We start from the raw sequence: 15253 nt of genomic DNA, 5'->3' as shown, positions 1-15253 counted from the left end.
GTGTGACAGCATCTCTGAGAACAGTGGCTCCAGAAGCCACGGCCTTTCCTTCCAGCCGTCTGCGCGCGCGCGTGTGTGTGTGTGTGTGTGTGTGTGTGTGTGCGCGCGTGCGTGTGTGTGTGTGTGTGTGCGCGCGTGCGTGTGTGTGTGTGATGGGGGGAGAGATGCACTCGGCATTCCTGCTTCTAAAGCTGACAGTGATCCCTGACATCTTTTTTAAAAAAAAATATATTGATTTCAGAGAGGGAGGGAGAAGGAGAGAGATAAACATCAATGATGAGAGAATCATTGATCGGCGGCCTCCTGCATACCCCCTACTGGGGACCATGTGCCCTTGGCTGGAATCGAACCTGGGACCCTTCAGTCCGCAGGCTGACGCTCTATCCCCTGAGCTAACCCGGCTAGGGCTGATCCCTGATCTTTAGCGTCACTTCAGAACTGGCTGAGTGAAGGCCATGTGGGTACTGACCATGTCATTTCATCTAATAAATGAAAAGGCTGGGAGTAACATTCCCTTACGGTCCCAGGACGACTCGGGGGGGGGGGGGGGACGGGGACCCCAAGCCCTGCCTCCTGGGCCTTCCCCAGCCTACGGCTTCCCACAGTGGCTGAGCAGCCCGGCTTCTGTGATTCTGTCTGCACAGAAAATGACCCCAGTCTGGTCATGAGGGATGCTCCCAGGAAGGACGGAAAGGGACCCTTGCCCTTGATAAAGACTGATCAGACCTTTGGCGACATGGGGCCAATGAGTAGGAGTGAGCATTGACCGACGTACTAAGGAACGTTCTCAGAATCTGTGTTCTCATTGCTAAAGAAATCAGAATTTCCACTGCTTCTGCTCTTGGGTAATTATAAAAGGAGGAGGAAACCCTGTGCCGGCTGCTTTTATAAAAGCTGTGAGTGGGCTCATTTGTTGGTGGTGGTGGTTTCTTCTTCGGTTTTTTTTTTTTTTTTTTTGCAACTTAGATGTTTCCAACCCTAAAATGGCCACTAAGGTTTTCATCATTTCAAAAGTTCACGGCCTGCTGTGCGGAATCAATGTATGTACTCAAGCCAGTACCAAGTTTACCACCCGGTTTATTGCTGACAGTATCAAAATAAAAATGAAACGCAGTTGATTACACTCATGCTTTTGAGAATCTCAGACCCGCGTGTGACCAGAGACCCCCACCCACAGCTCTTAGTGAAGGCCTCTGCTCTTGGCTCCGACCGCCGTGACGTGGCAGACCTCGACGTCGGCCCCCAGCCTCTGCAGCTCGTCCAGCCAGACCATCTGCTTGTGCGAAAGGCGGTCGTTGGGGCCCTTGACCTCCACCAGCTGCAAGAGCAGTTTTCAAGGAATTAGTCTCCGGAAACGGAACAGCCATCAAACAAGCCGGAGTCGTTTTCAGTAGGTATTTAAATGGCTCACCCCGCTACACCACCGTCGACATTTAAAACTCCTGTTCTTAAAAAGACAGCAGTGAGAGAACGAAGAACCAAGGCTCAGACTGGGGCGAAATATATCTGATAAAGGACTTGTGTCCAGAATGTTTTTTCTCGGTCCAAAACTCACAAGAAGGCAACCCCACCTGTGAGGCAAGGGAGGTGCCTCGCCCAGAACATGAGCTGCTTCAAACACGGCCCCCGCCTCCGGGCCCCCGTGTGCACCCTACAGAGGGCTCGCTGTGGGCTGGCCCTGGTGACTCGCTTCTAACAGAACACAGCACAGAGGACGGGACGGAACGGGACCAGGTGAGGAGAGACTGTGCTCACACACGCTGCCCCGTGGAGGCCCACGTGCAGGGAACGGGGCGGCCTCCGCCACCCGCCACCACCGAGGAGCCTGGCCCTCGGTCCAGGCGTTCTCTAGGGGTTCAGTCTTGCCAGCAACCAGGCGAGAAAAGGCTATTAGATTGTGGCCTTGGATGAGGCCGCTCATCAGGTCACAGGTGCGCCCTTCCAGTCTGGCCCCACTGACCTTGCAGCGACGGTCCTGGGAGCTCCACACCACCAGGTCGGGGAGGCCGCCTCGGCAGTGTCGGAAGTCCTCGGCCAAGCGCCGGCACACCCCGCTGAGGACGGGGCCCCCCAGGCAGGAAACGAGGTCCTGGACACGGGACACCCGGGTCAGCAGCCGCCCCGTAGTGGCCCAGGCCCTGGAATACTCCCAGGGGTCCCGAGGTGGGAGGACCCCGTGGAATCCCACTGGTGGGAATCCCGGCAGCTCTGCGAAGTCAGCTTTCCTCTGCCTGTCACCGTTCCCTGCCCGCGGGAAAATCCCGGGGCCGTGAGGAAGCCGTTTGGAATGTGACAGCGATGATGTACAGGGGCAGCAGCCACAGGGGCAGCGTCCTCACTGCCGTGGCCAAAGGTCACACCAAGGGAAGCTGTCAGCTCGGGGAGAAGGCGTCACCGGGGCTTGGATGCCCCGACATGTATGTCCCCATCGATGACTGGCATCGGGGCTGGGATACTGTCATACCCGCATAGGTACATATGCACATATGCATGTGTGCACACACAGATGCATGCATGCAGGCACACATCCGTGTGTGTGTGTGTGTGTGGCGTGCAGACTCCCACCTGAGCTTGCTGCAGAGACGCGAAGCGGTCCCAGCTGACGACGGCCGCCGCCCTGCCTTCCTGGGCCTCCCAGGTGGCCGCCACCCAGGCTCGCAGGCGCTCGGCGGGGGCGGCGTGGATCCGCCGCAGCCTGGCCTCGATGGCCGGCCGCCGGCTCGCGAAGAAGCTGTCTGTGCACAAGTCCAGCGGGGATGCCTGGTGAGAACCCACGCGTCAGGCCAGACAACGCCTGGACACGGGCCCACCTGGCCACATTGGCACCTTCTTTTTCCCAAGAGGCATGTAAACGACATGGAACTCAGTGGGCACAGGTGACACAGCACCTGGGGCACCCCTGGACCCTGACGGGCTCAGAAAAGGTCGAGGCTGCAGATGTACTGACGTTTCTTTTGAGGGTAAATAGGCTTAAAGTTTCAAACTTTACTCTAGAGTGAGCACCGTGACAAGAGACCGTAACGGGCAGGTTTCTGATGGGCGCGCTCCCCCAGAGAGCACGCCCTGGGCTGGAGCGTGGCCGGTTACCTGGTAGGCGTTTCTGAAGACGTCTGCGATCCCGTCCATGAAGATGATGTCCCATAGGAGGAGGCCGAAGAGCGTGATGAAGGTGGAGCCCTCCCCGTGGATCCCTAAGGAAAGCCACACACAAGACAGACCCGTGTTCTCTGGCTGAAAACCCATCGCCATAACCTGCCTCCTCGATTCAAAGGGAACCACAGAACTATCTGGGCTTCAGACGCCATTTCCAAGCCGTCCCTGGTTCTTTTAATTTTATTGATTTCAGAGAGGAAGGGAGAGGGAGAGAGACATCAATGATGAGAGAGAGTCATTGACTGGCTGCCTCCTGCACGCCCCATACTGGGGACCGAGCCCACAACCCAGGCATGTGTCTTGTCTGGGAATCGGATTGTAACCTCCTGGTTCATAGATCGACGCTCAACCACCGAGCCACACTGGCCGGGCTCATTTCTTACATCTGTGGCTTACCTACGGGAGCCAACGCGAGTCTCAGTAACCCCGGGAAAAGCCATAGGCACATGTCGGAACCGTGAAGAAGTGGTTCTCTAAGTGCAGGGCCGCGGAGCAGCGGGCGATGCCACCCACTCCTTGGAAAGGGCGACAGAGAGCCTGCTGGTCCCTGACTGATTCCCGCCGGGCTGGACGGAGCGAGCTCACGCTGCCAGGAAGGCCAGTCCCTGCTCCTCCTCGGCCGCCTCTGGTTCCCTGGCGCTGCCCCCAGGACCTGTCCTTCAGCCCGACCGCAAGGCCCGCCCCCGCTGTCCGCGGCGACAGGTGGCCAGGAGATGCTGGCGTTAGTTACCCTGGTCGAAGCCGCTGCGTCTGTAATGGTCCAGCGCCAGCTCCTCCACGGAGCACAGGACGGTGGCAGGGGTGGCGGGCCCCCCGGCCTCCAGCACAAACACGGACTTGCCCATCCCGAGCTGCGGGCACAGCCGGCCCGTGATGGTCACCTGAGACGGCGACAGGAGGACGGCCGTGAGCCTCACTGCAGCTGCAGGGGGCAAAGCTGGGGACCCCCAGGCCCACACGCCCCCCAGCCACCCATTCTGAGGCCGGGTCACTGCCTCGGCCCCGGGGGAGATGCGGGCCCCAGAGCGGCTCTCCCGGCGCCCTGACCAAGAAGGCGACACCGGCAAAGGCCGCGAGCTGCTGGCCCCGGAGATTTCCAGAAAGTCGCTCAACCCAGGGCCTGAGCAAGCCCGCCAGCCGGCCCGGCCCGAGGCAGGAGGACGGGTGAGGATGGAGCAGTGGCCACGCCCCTGTGCACTGCGCCCAACGGTTCCTGGCTGCCTTCCCTCGGAGGACCCCACCGGGCGGGACTCACATGCTTCACGTCCTGCACGGCGACTTCCGGCAGCTGCTGGAGGAGGTGCCGGTACCTCCGGCAGCTGGGCGACGCCCTCAGGCGCACGGCTCTCTGGTACAGCGACAGGCGATGCCCCGTCCTCACCTCAGGGTCCGCCAGCCCTTCTGCGATGCACTTGATAGCCTAGAGAGAACGGGGTCCCGGGAGGGGACGGGGGGTGGAGGGGGAGCTGTCAACGCGTGGACCTGTGTTACCATGAAAGCAGCAGCAACCTCAGCACGGCCTCTCCCCCCGGGGGCCTGGGGGCCAGCAGGTGCCTTCTGCCGCTATTTCGGCCGAATGACCACCGACAGGTACGGAAGCACCGTGCCCTCCTCCCCGAGAGAGAACAGCTTCCCGGCCCCACGCTCGGCCACAAGGCGCCCCTCCAGTCGGAGGCCGTGAAAACACTCCGTCCCATGTCCACGCCCAGGGTCAGTCTTTCCACCCGATGTCACCCTGACTCACTGCATGTGCTGCCGGGAAAAGCGAGCGCTCCCAGGGCACAGCCCTCCATTCATGGCCCAGGCGAGGCTGGCATGGAGGCGGGCGAGGCGCGGGCGGCCACACAAAGGGCCACTGTTGCCACCGGGCAGGGGCGCAGCTGTTTGGCCACAGACGGTCCCTCCATTCCCAAGATCCCGGCCACAGAGAACACCAGCGCCCGGAAGGGAAGGGGGCCTGCTCGGGGGCGAAGCCCGGGGCTTCCCAGAGGGAGTCACTCAGGAAGGGCTTGCACTAGACTTCCAGCTCCTGCAGGCCCCAGGCAGCAGGAACAAGCCCCATTTCCACAGCAGAAAGCGCCTGCTGAGGGCGGAGGCGTCCGGTGCTCCTGACCCCTGACCCCCGATTAATCCTAAATCCCAGCACAGGTCCCACCGCCAGCCCCGCTCCCTTCATTGTCATGCTTGGGTTAGCGACCTTGTTTCTTTTCGTGTTGGGAGAGCACGGACAAAGGTCTAAAAAATGAATGTCCAGAGGCGGGGGTGGTCTAGAAGGGGTCAGTGGAAAAGGGGGGACATATGCAATACTTTCAACAGTAAAGATTTAAAAAAAAAAAGCCTTGCCTGGCTGGTGTTGCTCAGTGGTTGAGCACTGACCCATGAATCAGGAGGTCAGGGCACATGGCCAGGTTGCAGGCTCGATCCCCAGTGTGGGGTGTGCAGGAGGCGGCCGATCAGTGATTCTCTCTCATCAGTGATGCTTCTAATAGCTCTCTCCCCCTCTCCCTTCCTCTCTGACATCAATAAAAACATATATTTTAAAACCCGAATGTCCTGATTACATTTGGTTCTTAAGGCATTAGCTGTTGGCTGTCCTGCCTAGTGGCTGAGTACCGGTTCGAGGCGTTTCAAGTGCTGGTGGAGGTTGAGAGCCAGCCGGTCCCACCACCGGCCTCTGCTGTCGGGACAATAGACTTTCTGGGACAAAAGGGCCTCCAGTTCCTGGACGGCTTCCTGTGGCGACAACAAAGGAAGCTCATTAGACGCGCACCCACCAAACTACACACACGAGGCTGGCAGCGTCAGAAACATGCGCCAGCCCCACGTACACACACGTGTGGGGTCCACAGACTCCCCGGGCCCCTGCCACGGATCCTCTTGGGATTCCGGGACCCGGGTCAGGACCCAGCTTTGGCAGAAGCTCTGAGAACCGCCATTCCTCAATACAGGATGCCCAACGTAACCGAAGTCACCTCGAGCCATCGCCCGCGGCTCGGTATAACGAGGGACACGACCGCGTTTCGGATTTGTGACTCCTATTTCCAGACGGCCCCTGACAGCTGGCCGGGAGACACAGCAGATGTGGGGGCTCCCCTCCGAGCTGGATGGAGGCCTCCTCGGCGCCACACGAGCTCGGCATGACCCTCAGGCCGGACGGGGGCACACGCGTCAACTCCGAAACGGCTGGCCCCCGGCCACACTCCCCCTGGCCCAGGAGCCCGCGGGCCGCCCGCACGTCCCCAGAAGCCGGGCGGAAGTCCGTGTTCTCACCTCGTACAGGTGCAGCCGCTGCAGGACCTCCACGGCCCGAGACAGGATCCTGGTGTACACCCACCCGACGGTGAAGCAGCGCAGGAAGGGCGGCAGGTCCGCGTGGTGCCTGAGGGGAGCGTGTGCGCACAGCCTGGTCACCGGGCCGCTGGCCGGGAGATGGCGGGAGCTCCCGCGGTGGACGGGAGGCGTCGCTCTTAGGAAAAGGCCTGTCCTCAATACCGTGGCCTGTGTGCGATGCCTGGCTCTCCGGCTCCATCCCCAGGAGGGGCGAGCAGAGGGCAGGCGGGCAACGTGCCGCTCTCACGTCGACGTGTCGCCCCCTCCCTCTCCCTTCCTCGCTCTCTAAAATAAGTAATGAGAAAATGAGAATAAAGGATCGTGTGCTGTGACCTTGGAATGTGGAAGTAAACGTTCAGTGTTGTGTTTTTTTTTTTAATATATATATTGATTGGTTTCAGAGAGGAAGGGAGAGGGAAAGAGTTAGAAACATCCATGATGAGAGAGAATCGTGGATCGGCTGCCTCCTGCAGGCCCCACACTGGGGATGGAGCCTGAAACCCAGGCCTGTGCCCTGACCGGGAATCGAACCGTGACCTCCTGGTTCCTAGGTCGATGCTCAACCACCGAGCCACGCCGGCCGGGCAGACTCAGTTTTCCTTTTCGGAACAACGCCTATGTTTGAGTTTCCGTCGAGAGAACAGGTCTGGCACGCGGGCTTCCCACAACATCTGTCCGCAGCTGGGTTCCCCGCACATTGAGTTCAGCTGAGCAATACCTGGGGAAGCCGGCACCCTGGGGACGGCCACCGACAGCACCCCCCCCCCCCCCCGTGTGCTCACGTGAACGTGTGTTGCGCAGGGATCTGCGTCATATGAAACCCCCACACTCACACCTTCCTCCTGACTCACACAGCCCTTTGACTCTGTGCAGAGCAGCTAGGAAGGCCACCGCCCAGCAGGTCCGACCCCAGAGCCCAGGCAGAAGGTCCTTCGTGGGGAGCACGGCCCCAAGTGGCGGGAACGGCTCGGTCAGTGAGTACCTTCTGGCGGGCACTTAGGACACCCCCCCCTCACCTCAGGGAAGGGTGGCCCTTCAGCTCCTCCCAGTCCCTCCTGGCGCCTTGAGAGAGCGCGTTCGCTTCCTCCCAGTTCCCGGCGGCCATGGCGGCAGAGATGTCACTCAGCACGTGGGCGGCGGCTGCGTACCTGGGGGAACATCCCACGCCATCTGGGTTTCAGACGCGAATGAAACATCCCCCCCCCCCCCCCGACCCAACCCCGAAGGGCAAAAGCGTGTCTTTGAAAAACATGGGAATGATTTAAAGTCTATTCTAGTAATAACGGAACCTGCAGCTTCCCTGCAGTGGCCCAGAACGAACACGGGGGACTAGGAAGAGAGCAGCCTTCGCATCGTGCGGCGACGTGACCTGTCCCGTCATGTGAACTCGACGCTGATGGGCCTCCGTCCCTCGGAGGACCCGGGTCAGTCTAGAACAGCGGTTCTCCACCTTCTGGCCCTTTCATACAGTTCCTCATGTTGTGGTGACCCCCAACCATAACATTATTTTCGTGGCTACTTCATAACTGGCATGTTGCTACTGTGATGAGTCGTCATGTAAACATCTGATATGCAGGATGGTCTTAGGCGACCCCTGTGAGAGGGTCGTTCGGCCGCCAAAGGGGTCGCGACCCACAGGTTGAGAACCGCTGGTCTAGAATCCTACTCTTGCCGGTCGAACCAGATGTTCCTAAATCCATCTACCAAAACGGACCTGGGAATGTCTGTCTGTCACGGGCCCGGGTCTGGTGTCAGCACCTAAGTCGGCATTAGCTCTCTCTGAAGTCTCATTACTGGGAGGGCATTCACCTTCAGCTCGGTCATGCCAACAGCACAGTCCCAGGGCAGGTGTGTGCGAATGTCTGTGTTTTAAAAAATGCTCCCTGCCAGGGCACAGGGACACGTCTGCAGCTCTAACCAAAACTCACTGGTTTTGGCAACTGTAATATAAGCACATTTCTTTAATGTGTGTGTGTGTGTGTGTGTGTGTGTGTAATTGACTGCAGAGAAGAACGGAGAGGGGGAGAGAGAAAGAAACACCCATCGGCTGCCTCCTGCACGCCCCCTATTAGGGATCAAGCCCGCAACCCGGGCATGTGCCCCGACTGGGAACCGAACCGTGCCCTCCTGGCTCATAGGTGGACTCTCGGCCATCTCAGCCACACCGGCCGGGCTAAGCACATTTCTGCCTTCTCTGTAGAGTCTCAGGAATGCACACGCAGGTGAGGCGGAAAGAAAACCAGGCAACAAAGCAGAAACGGCTGCTCTGACTGTGAACGTAGGCCTGCCCTGCGGCTGGAAGGAGGGGCGAGGGGGCTGGCGGGAGGGTGAAGCACCCAGCTCTGACCTGAGGAGGTCGTCTCTGTCCTGGAAGACCCGGGCGCGCCGGCTGACCGTGTAGCGAGGGAAGGCCACGCGGCCCAGGTTCGCCAGCAGCACCGTGGAGAGCTGGCCCTGCCCCCCGCAGGCGGCGTCCTCCTCTTCCGGGGAGTCGGTCAAGGAGAAGAGCAGCAGCACCCGGGAGAACACCGCCCGCGGGCCCCTGCACACCCTCAGCGACGGGCCCGCCAGGTCCTTGGCCCTGAGACACAGACGGGGACACTGGACATCAGGCGATGTTCCGAGACAGCCAAGCTAAGGGGTGGGGTGCTCGCTGTTCTCAGCCTCCAGGCCACCCACCCTCCTGCTGTGGGGCCCTGGAGCTTGTCTTCGCCTCTCTGGGGCCCAGAGCCCACCAGGGACCCGGGGGGGCCTCAGGGACATTTCATTTCCCAATGGTTCACGCACCGTGCAGCTCCAGGAGAGAGCCGGGTGGGCCGGCGCTGGTCGTGAATAGCAGGAAAACGCGTAAAAGTATTGCCCGTTTGACATCAGCGATTCTCCCTTCTGACTCCAGGTACAGTTTAGATTAAGTATCATGCTTAATGGAGAGCACCCCCCCCCCAAAAAAAAAAACTGACTGAATAGCTTACTCTTAAATCCTGCAAGAATAGCAGTCAGAACTGCATTTTTCTTAAATAACAAATCCTGGAATTGACCGAAAGGCCTATCGCCTGTATTCTCCGTGGTCTTAGAAATTAGGATGGTGTCACAGGAATTATGAATAACAAACCACGAAGGACTCCAGGCTAGAGGAATGAACGAGGACTCTCCTCCCTTCCCAATCGATCGAGTTGCCAGGGAAACCAGCGATGACAGTTCCAAAGCAGGGACCGTCTGTTAGAAGGTAATGTGCGCGCTCGGTATTCCCAAGCCCACGCACCTCTTCAAGATCACCGCCCCGACCCCGGGCGCGCTCGTGCCCCAGGTGCAGACGGAGGGCTGTCTGGCCAGTTTGAGCAAGGCCTCCGCCAGCTGCTGCTTCTGCCCACCGGGGCTGCCCACGCGGAAGGTCTTTGCCAGGGTCCTCAGTTCAGGAGCGGAAAGCAGTTCAAACACTTCTGGGAGCTCTTGCAACTCGGATTCTGAAATGTTTGTTTTTTTTTTAAAAGAAAAGTTTTAAAGAATCACAGCATGTTCTGGCGTCCTTTACTCTAAGGAAGCGTAGTTAGATGCAAACGAGATGGCATTCGCTGTGGAGATGTCAGTCGGCCCAACCAAGTATCTCCGGGTATGAAAAACAGAGACCTCAGAGAAGGTATAACAGACCTACTTCTCACTGAAAAGGAAGGGAGATCTGCCCTGGCTGGTGTGCTCAGTGGTTAGAGCGCCGGCCCGCACACAGAAGGGTTGCGAGTTCGATTCCCGGTCAAGGGCATGTATCTGGGTTGCAGGTTGGACCCCTGGCCCCAGGTCGGGTGCAGGCAGGAGGCAACCGATCGACGTCTCTCTCTCGCATCGGTGTTCCTCTCTCCCCCTTCCTCCCTCCCTTCCAATCTCTCTAAAAATCAGTGGAAAAAATGTCCTTGCGTGCGGATTAGCAACAACAACAAGAAAGCAAGTGCAGACACTCTTTCATTATCCTCGTTGTCTTAACCCCAAAGGCGAAGAAGAGCTTTGCCTTCACACGAGTAACTTACTACAACACACAATTGCTCCCGATCGAGCCCCAGCCAGCAGTTGGCACGGCACCGGCATGGCCGTCCCTCCTCGTGCCCCGTTTTCCCCTCAGGTTTCCCTGGATGCGTCGTACCCGTCTGCAGGAAGCCGGCTCGCTCCAGCTCTCCCACCACGGGCGCCAAGTCGGGGGCGATCTCTTCGTATTCCAACTTATGCCTCTTAATCCAGCTGAACTTGCGTTGGAAAAGCCTGACGTATAACTTCTGACCGCGATCTGCAAGCGGGTGAAGCGAAAGAGGGGAGAATGTTACCTTTCTTCTCCAAAACAGCGGACAGGTATCACTTCCTTCTTCAAACCGAGGGACAGTGTACCTCTTAGACGTGCATACGTGCCTCCTCAACTGGTCTCCCCCCAGACCCCTTTTCTTCCTGTGGAAGGTGTAACTTATCTGAAACAGAAAGCCCCCATGGGGAATGTCTCCTTGCCCGCATGCTCGCCCCCCAGGGGCAGGGAGATGCCCAGATGGGAAGCCCCGGGCCAGTTCTGCCACTTGTCAACTGTGGGGCACCTCCCTGAGACTTCGTTTTCTCTCCCACAAAAAGGAGGGGCTGGCACTGGCCCGTGTGTTGCTAAGTGGTTAGAGCATCGGCCCGCACACCCAAGGGTTGGCGGCTTGATTTCCGGTGGGAGCACGTGCAGGAGGCAACCAACTGACGTGTCTCTCTCACATCGATGTTTCTCTCTCTCCCTCCCTCCCTCCCTCCCTTCCACTCTTTTAAAAAATAACGGAAAAGATATCCTCGAGTGAGGATGAACAACAACACAAGGAACTCCGTAATAATTCCACTGTGTGAATTTAAAACAAAAACCTTTCACTTTAACGTGAGTAGTCATGTTCCGGGTTTTTAAAAAATCTACTGAGAAGTCAGACCTGGCTGCGGGGCGCCCAAGGTCGGCGGGGCCTCCTCGCCAGCCGTTCCTGCCTCGGGAGGGACTCTGGCTCCACCTCGGCCCTTTGGGTAAACAGTGAGGCTGTGACAGGGTGGCTTCTGTTGCAAACCTGGACCCTGGCCTAGAGCCACGGCGGCTGCCAAGGAGCCGGGCGTATTTTTAAACGGGCCGATTTAGCTTGGCCGCTTCCACTTCCTCCACGCCCAGACTCGGAAAGGCAAACCCAGGAGCCTGAAATATTGCTGGGGAAATGTGCTTCAGCCGACCGTGGTCTGCCTCCTCCTGCTCCGTCCCTTTGCTTTCATGTCTGGGGAGAGGCTGTGCAGAAACCAACAGCCCGCCCCGGCCCGAGCGGCCGCTCAGAACGCGGAGGGCGCTTTGCGAAGTCGCACTGCTAACTCTTATTTTTTAATCCAGAAAAGGCTGTTTGTCACCTACCGATGACATCAATAAGTCCTGCGACTTCAAGGGAAAAGTGTAACAAAACCAATTCCGCCGTAGAATAATGGATATAAATGAGAGTTTAGTTCCTATGGCATCTCATGAGTATTATAATTAAAAGATGATGAACAAAACAGTATTGGAGCCCGGCCGGCATGGCTCAGTGGTTGAGCGTCGACCTATGAACCAGGAGGTCACGGTTCGATTCCCGGTCAGGGCACAGGCCTGGGTTGCGGGCTCGATCCCCAGTGTGGGGCGTGCAGGAGGCAGCCGATCCATGATTCTCTCATCATTGATGTTTCTCTCTCTCTCTCCCTTCCTCTCTGAAATCAATAAACATATATTAAAACACAACATTGTCAGAGGACCTGCTGTATACATACACAGGCAGGAAACTACAGGAAGAGACATCACAGGGCACAAAATCTTGTCTCCTTTCCAAACATCTCCTAACCTAGAGGAGACCAGTAGAAGGCTGACTCCTCTGAGTGCTTCCAGTTGATTCTTAAAACCACACTGACTCCTTGTGGCCACGAGACTGCTGCTCGTCACCTCACGGCCTGATGGGAGGCCAGCAAATGGGAGGCAAAGCCCCGAAAGCACACGCTCACCCGATAGCTGATGGAATTTAGTGACGATTCCCTTCTCCTGCTCGTCGAAGAGCATCCTGTCGTCCTCATTCTCAAAGACGGCTGCCAGCACCACCAGGAAGCTGCGGAGGTAGTAAGGGTGGCCGGGCGGCGCCGGGACCGGTTCACCGGGAACACCGCAGCTCGGCCCCAGCCCCGGCCCCGAAGGAACCCCGGGGGCGGCTTCACCCTTTAAGCCGCTGTCCCCTTCCAGAGGGAGTTTGTAGGAGCTGCTCCACTCGGAAGCGTCATGGGTAGGGCTCTGAGATGGCGCCTCCCAAGAAAGCTGCGTTTCCGATCCCGAAGCCTCAGGGACTTCGGTTTCTTCACCAGCGCCTGCCTCGCGTGTCCCGACACCTTCACCACCCGCTTGCTCGACGCTCTCCTGCTCTGCCCGGCTGGCCTCGGGAGCGGAGGGTAGTTTATTCCCAGGAGTTCGTTGGGGCGGTGACCCTGGAGCACTGTCTGGGGAGGCAGGGGCGAGGGCGGACCTTCCACAGTCCTGGGGAGGCCCTGGCTTTGCAGCTGCCGTTAACGAGGGGCCTTCGACAGTATCTTGCTCCATCAGAGGATCGCAGGAAAACAGGTTCTCCTTTTGGGAACTGCTCTCCACGCCCCGATCCTCGTCCTCCGCCTCCGCACAGCTGGCCCCCACCCTGACGGCTGCGGCCGGGGCCTCGTTCTTCTTCGTGGCTCTTCTCGCCTGCAGGTACCTCCTGGATAACTTAGACGACAGGCTTCCCAAAGGAACGACTTGGACTTGGACGTGGCGAGATCGCAGGTCGGCGTCTGGATTGTGGCACACGCCGCCATCGGTACCTTGAAAGTAGGGGCTGGTCTGCTTTTTCGCGCCCCTTGCTGCCGAGTCGCTTTGGTCAGGGGATAAGCTTGTCTTGGACGGTGGCGACTTCTCCGGTGTTACCCCTTCTCCCGGGGCCACGTCGGAACCCGGGACGCCGCCCAGCCCGGGGGCCACTGGAGTGACGTCATCGCGGCTAGCACACATGTCATCGAGGTGCCGGTTCAGGTCATAGCGGGGCACCATCTGACTACACACCGGGCAGGCAAGTTTGGCGGGTGGCGCGTTGTTGAAACACAAGACGATGGACTTGGATGCATTTTTTTTCGCTCTGCTGCTCGACAGGCTTCGACGGGGCCTTTTTCTCGCGGGCGACGTCCCCGCGGGCATCATGCGCCCTGGAGAACCTGGCTGCGTCTCGGGGAGGAGAGCGAAGGCGACCCCTGGGGGAGGGCGCAGGGGTTTGCTGGGACGTTCCCTGGCTGGACGGAGGAGAGCCGGCTTCCCTTGGACTTCATAGCACTCCCTGCAGAACACAGCACGTGCGCGTCAGACGGCAAAGCGGGCTCTGAACCCTGCGCCGGGCATCGCGGAGGAAAAGTCCGGGGCTGCGACGGGCAGGGCGCCCCGTGCACGCTCAGCGCGACCCGCCTAAGGGACAGCCTGGCACTGGGCTCGCTGACCTCGCTTTGAGCCCCCAATGATCCCCCCAGTGTGGCTACACCCGATCCCTTCCGAAAACCACGGCATCGGTAACTGTTTCCGGGAGGGAGGATGCCCGGGTCCCTCCTGCCTGCACGACCGGCAGCTGCGGCCACCGAACCCCGTGCGCGGGGTGAGCCCGGCCCTTCCCCGGGGCCGCGTCCGCGCACCTGGGTGCACGCCTGGGGCGTCGCCACCGCGCGGGGGCCTCCCACGCTCCCGCTGTCTCCCTCCCAGCCCGGCCACCTCGCGCCGCCCGCTCCCCTCCCCTCCCCGCCGCGCCCCCTGCGCCCCGCGCCCCCCGCCGGCGGCCCGCACCTCCCGCGGGGCTCCGCGCGCCCAGGCACAACCAGCCGATCCCCGCGTCTCGCGCGCACAGGCTCGCCCAGCGGAGGCCCGAGTGATCGATCTCCCCGCCTCCTCCGGGAAGGCTTCCTTCCACGCACGTGGCAGAGGGTTGTGGAGCCCTGCAGGAGGCCGCCCGCGCATGCGCCCCGGCACGTGCGCTCCCAGGGAACCCCTTTCCCCGTCGGGGCTCAGGCCGCGTGTGGGGGGAGCCGTCGGTGTCAAAGTGAAGCGGGTTCCTGGGATGAGACAGGGACGGGCTTCCCAAGGGGTGTGCCCCGCGCGCCTTGTTACAGTGGATGCAACCTCAAGATCAAAGGAATGATATAATGTAGTCCGTCAGTACAGCGCCCCCCCCCAATTCCTGGGGTTCCTCCCAAGACCCCGCGGATGTCTGAAACCACGGATAGGGCCGAACCCTGCATAGACTTTCCTACAAAGACATACCGATAACTGAGTTTAACTTAGCAGAGACTGACAATAGCTAATGATGGCACAGAACAATTATAACAACATGCATAATAGAAGTTATGCGACTGTGATCTCTGATAACGGAGACAGCTGGATATGCTGGACAAAGGCACCGTTCACTCAGGGGCAGGACTGAGCAGGTCCTTGTGAAATGATCAGGTCACACAGAATGGCAGGCAATTTAAAACATGAATTATTCCTGGAATTTTCCCCTTCACATTTTGGACCGCGGTTGACCACAGGTAACTAAAATGGTGGAAAGGGAAACGGTGGGCAAGCGGGGACTAGCGTAGCTAGAGAGTGACGAGTTTGGGGTACTTGTTTTCAATCTAGCTTAGCTGTGAGGTTGTGCAATTTAATTTCTAATAATGGCTGTGTCATCACTGGAAAGTGACGTCGTCGGTCAGCTCTGCGGCACGGACACCAGCTGCC

At 59.2% G+C, this 15253-nt stretch overlaps 1 protein-coding gene across 7 annotated transcripts; it reads right to left on the bottom strand.

The window, feature by feature from the left end:
* Positions 1–1059: 1059 nt before the first annotated feature.
* Positions 1060–14454, bottom strand: FAN1 (FANCD2 and FANCI associated nuclease 1). 7 transcript variants are annotated; one of them, XM_036355621.1, is made up of 13 exons: positions 12487–14259; positions 10616–10756; positions 9746–9947; positions 8831–9064; positions 7500–7631; positions 6424–6532; positions 5767–5886; positions 4409–4573; positions 3884–4034; positions 3088–3191; positions 2566–2760; positions 1961–2089; positions 1060–1318 (listed from the first exon to the last, which is right to left on the bottom strand). In XM_036355621.1, the coding sequence occupies exons 1-13, from the start codon at positions 13694–13696 to the stop codon at positions 1181–1183; spliced, it is 3030 nt and encodes a 1009-aa protein (XP_036211514.1). In that variant the 5' UTR covers positions 13697–14259; the 3' UTR covers positions 1060–1180. The 7 variants fall into 7 exon arrangements, with proteins under 7 accessions (XP_036211514.1, XP_036211513.1, XP_036211516.1 ...); XM_036355620.1 differs by having other exon boundaries at positions 2566–2735; XM_036355617.1 differs by adding an exon at positions 14324–14454 and having other exon boundaries at positions 1182–2089; positions 12487–13829.
* Positions 14455–15253: the final 799 nt, after the last annotated feature.

This window comes from Myotis myotis, unplaced genomic scaffold (assembly GCF_014108235.1).
Source record: "Myotis myotis isolate mMyoMyo1 unplaced genomic scaffold, mMyoMyo1.p scaffold_m19_p_23, whole genome shotgun sequence".
NCBI classification, from domain to species: domain Eukaryota; kingdom Metazoa; phylum Chordata; class Mammalia; order Chiroptera; family Vespertilionidae; genus Myotis; species Myotis myotis.
This window is presented reverse-complemented; position numbering and strand designations above follow the sequence as displayed.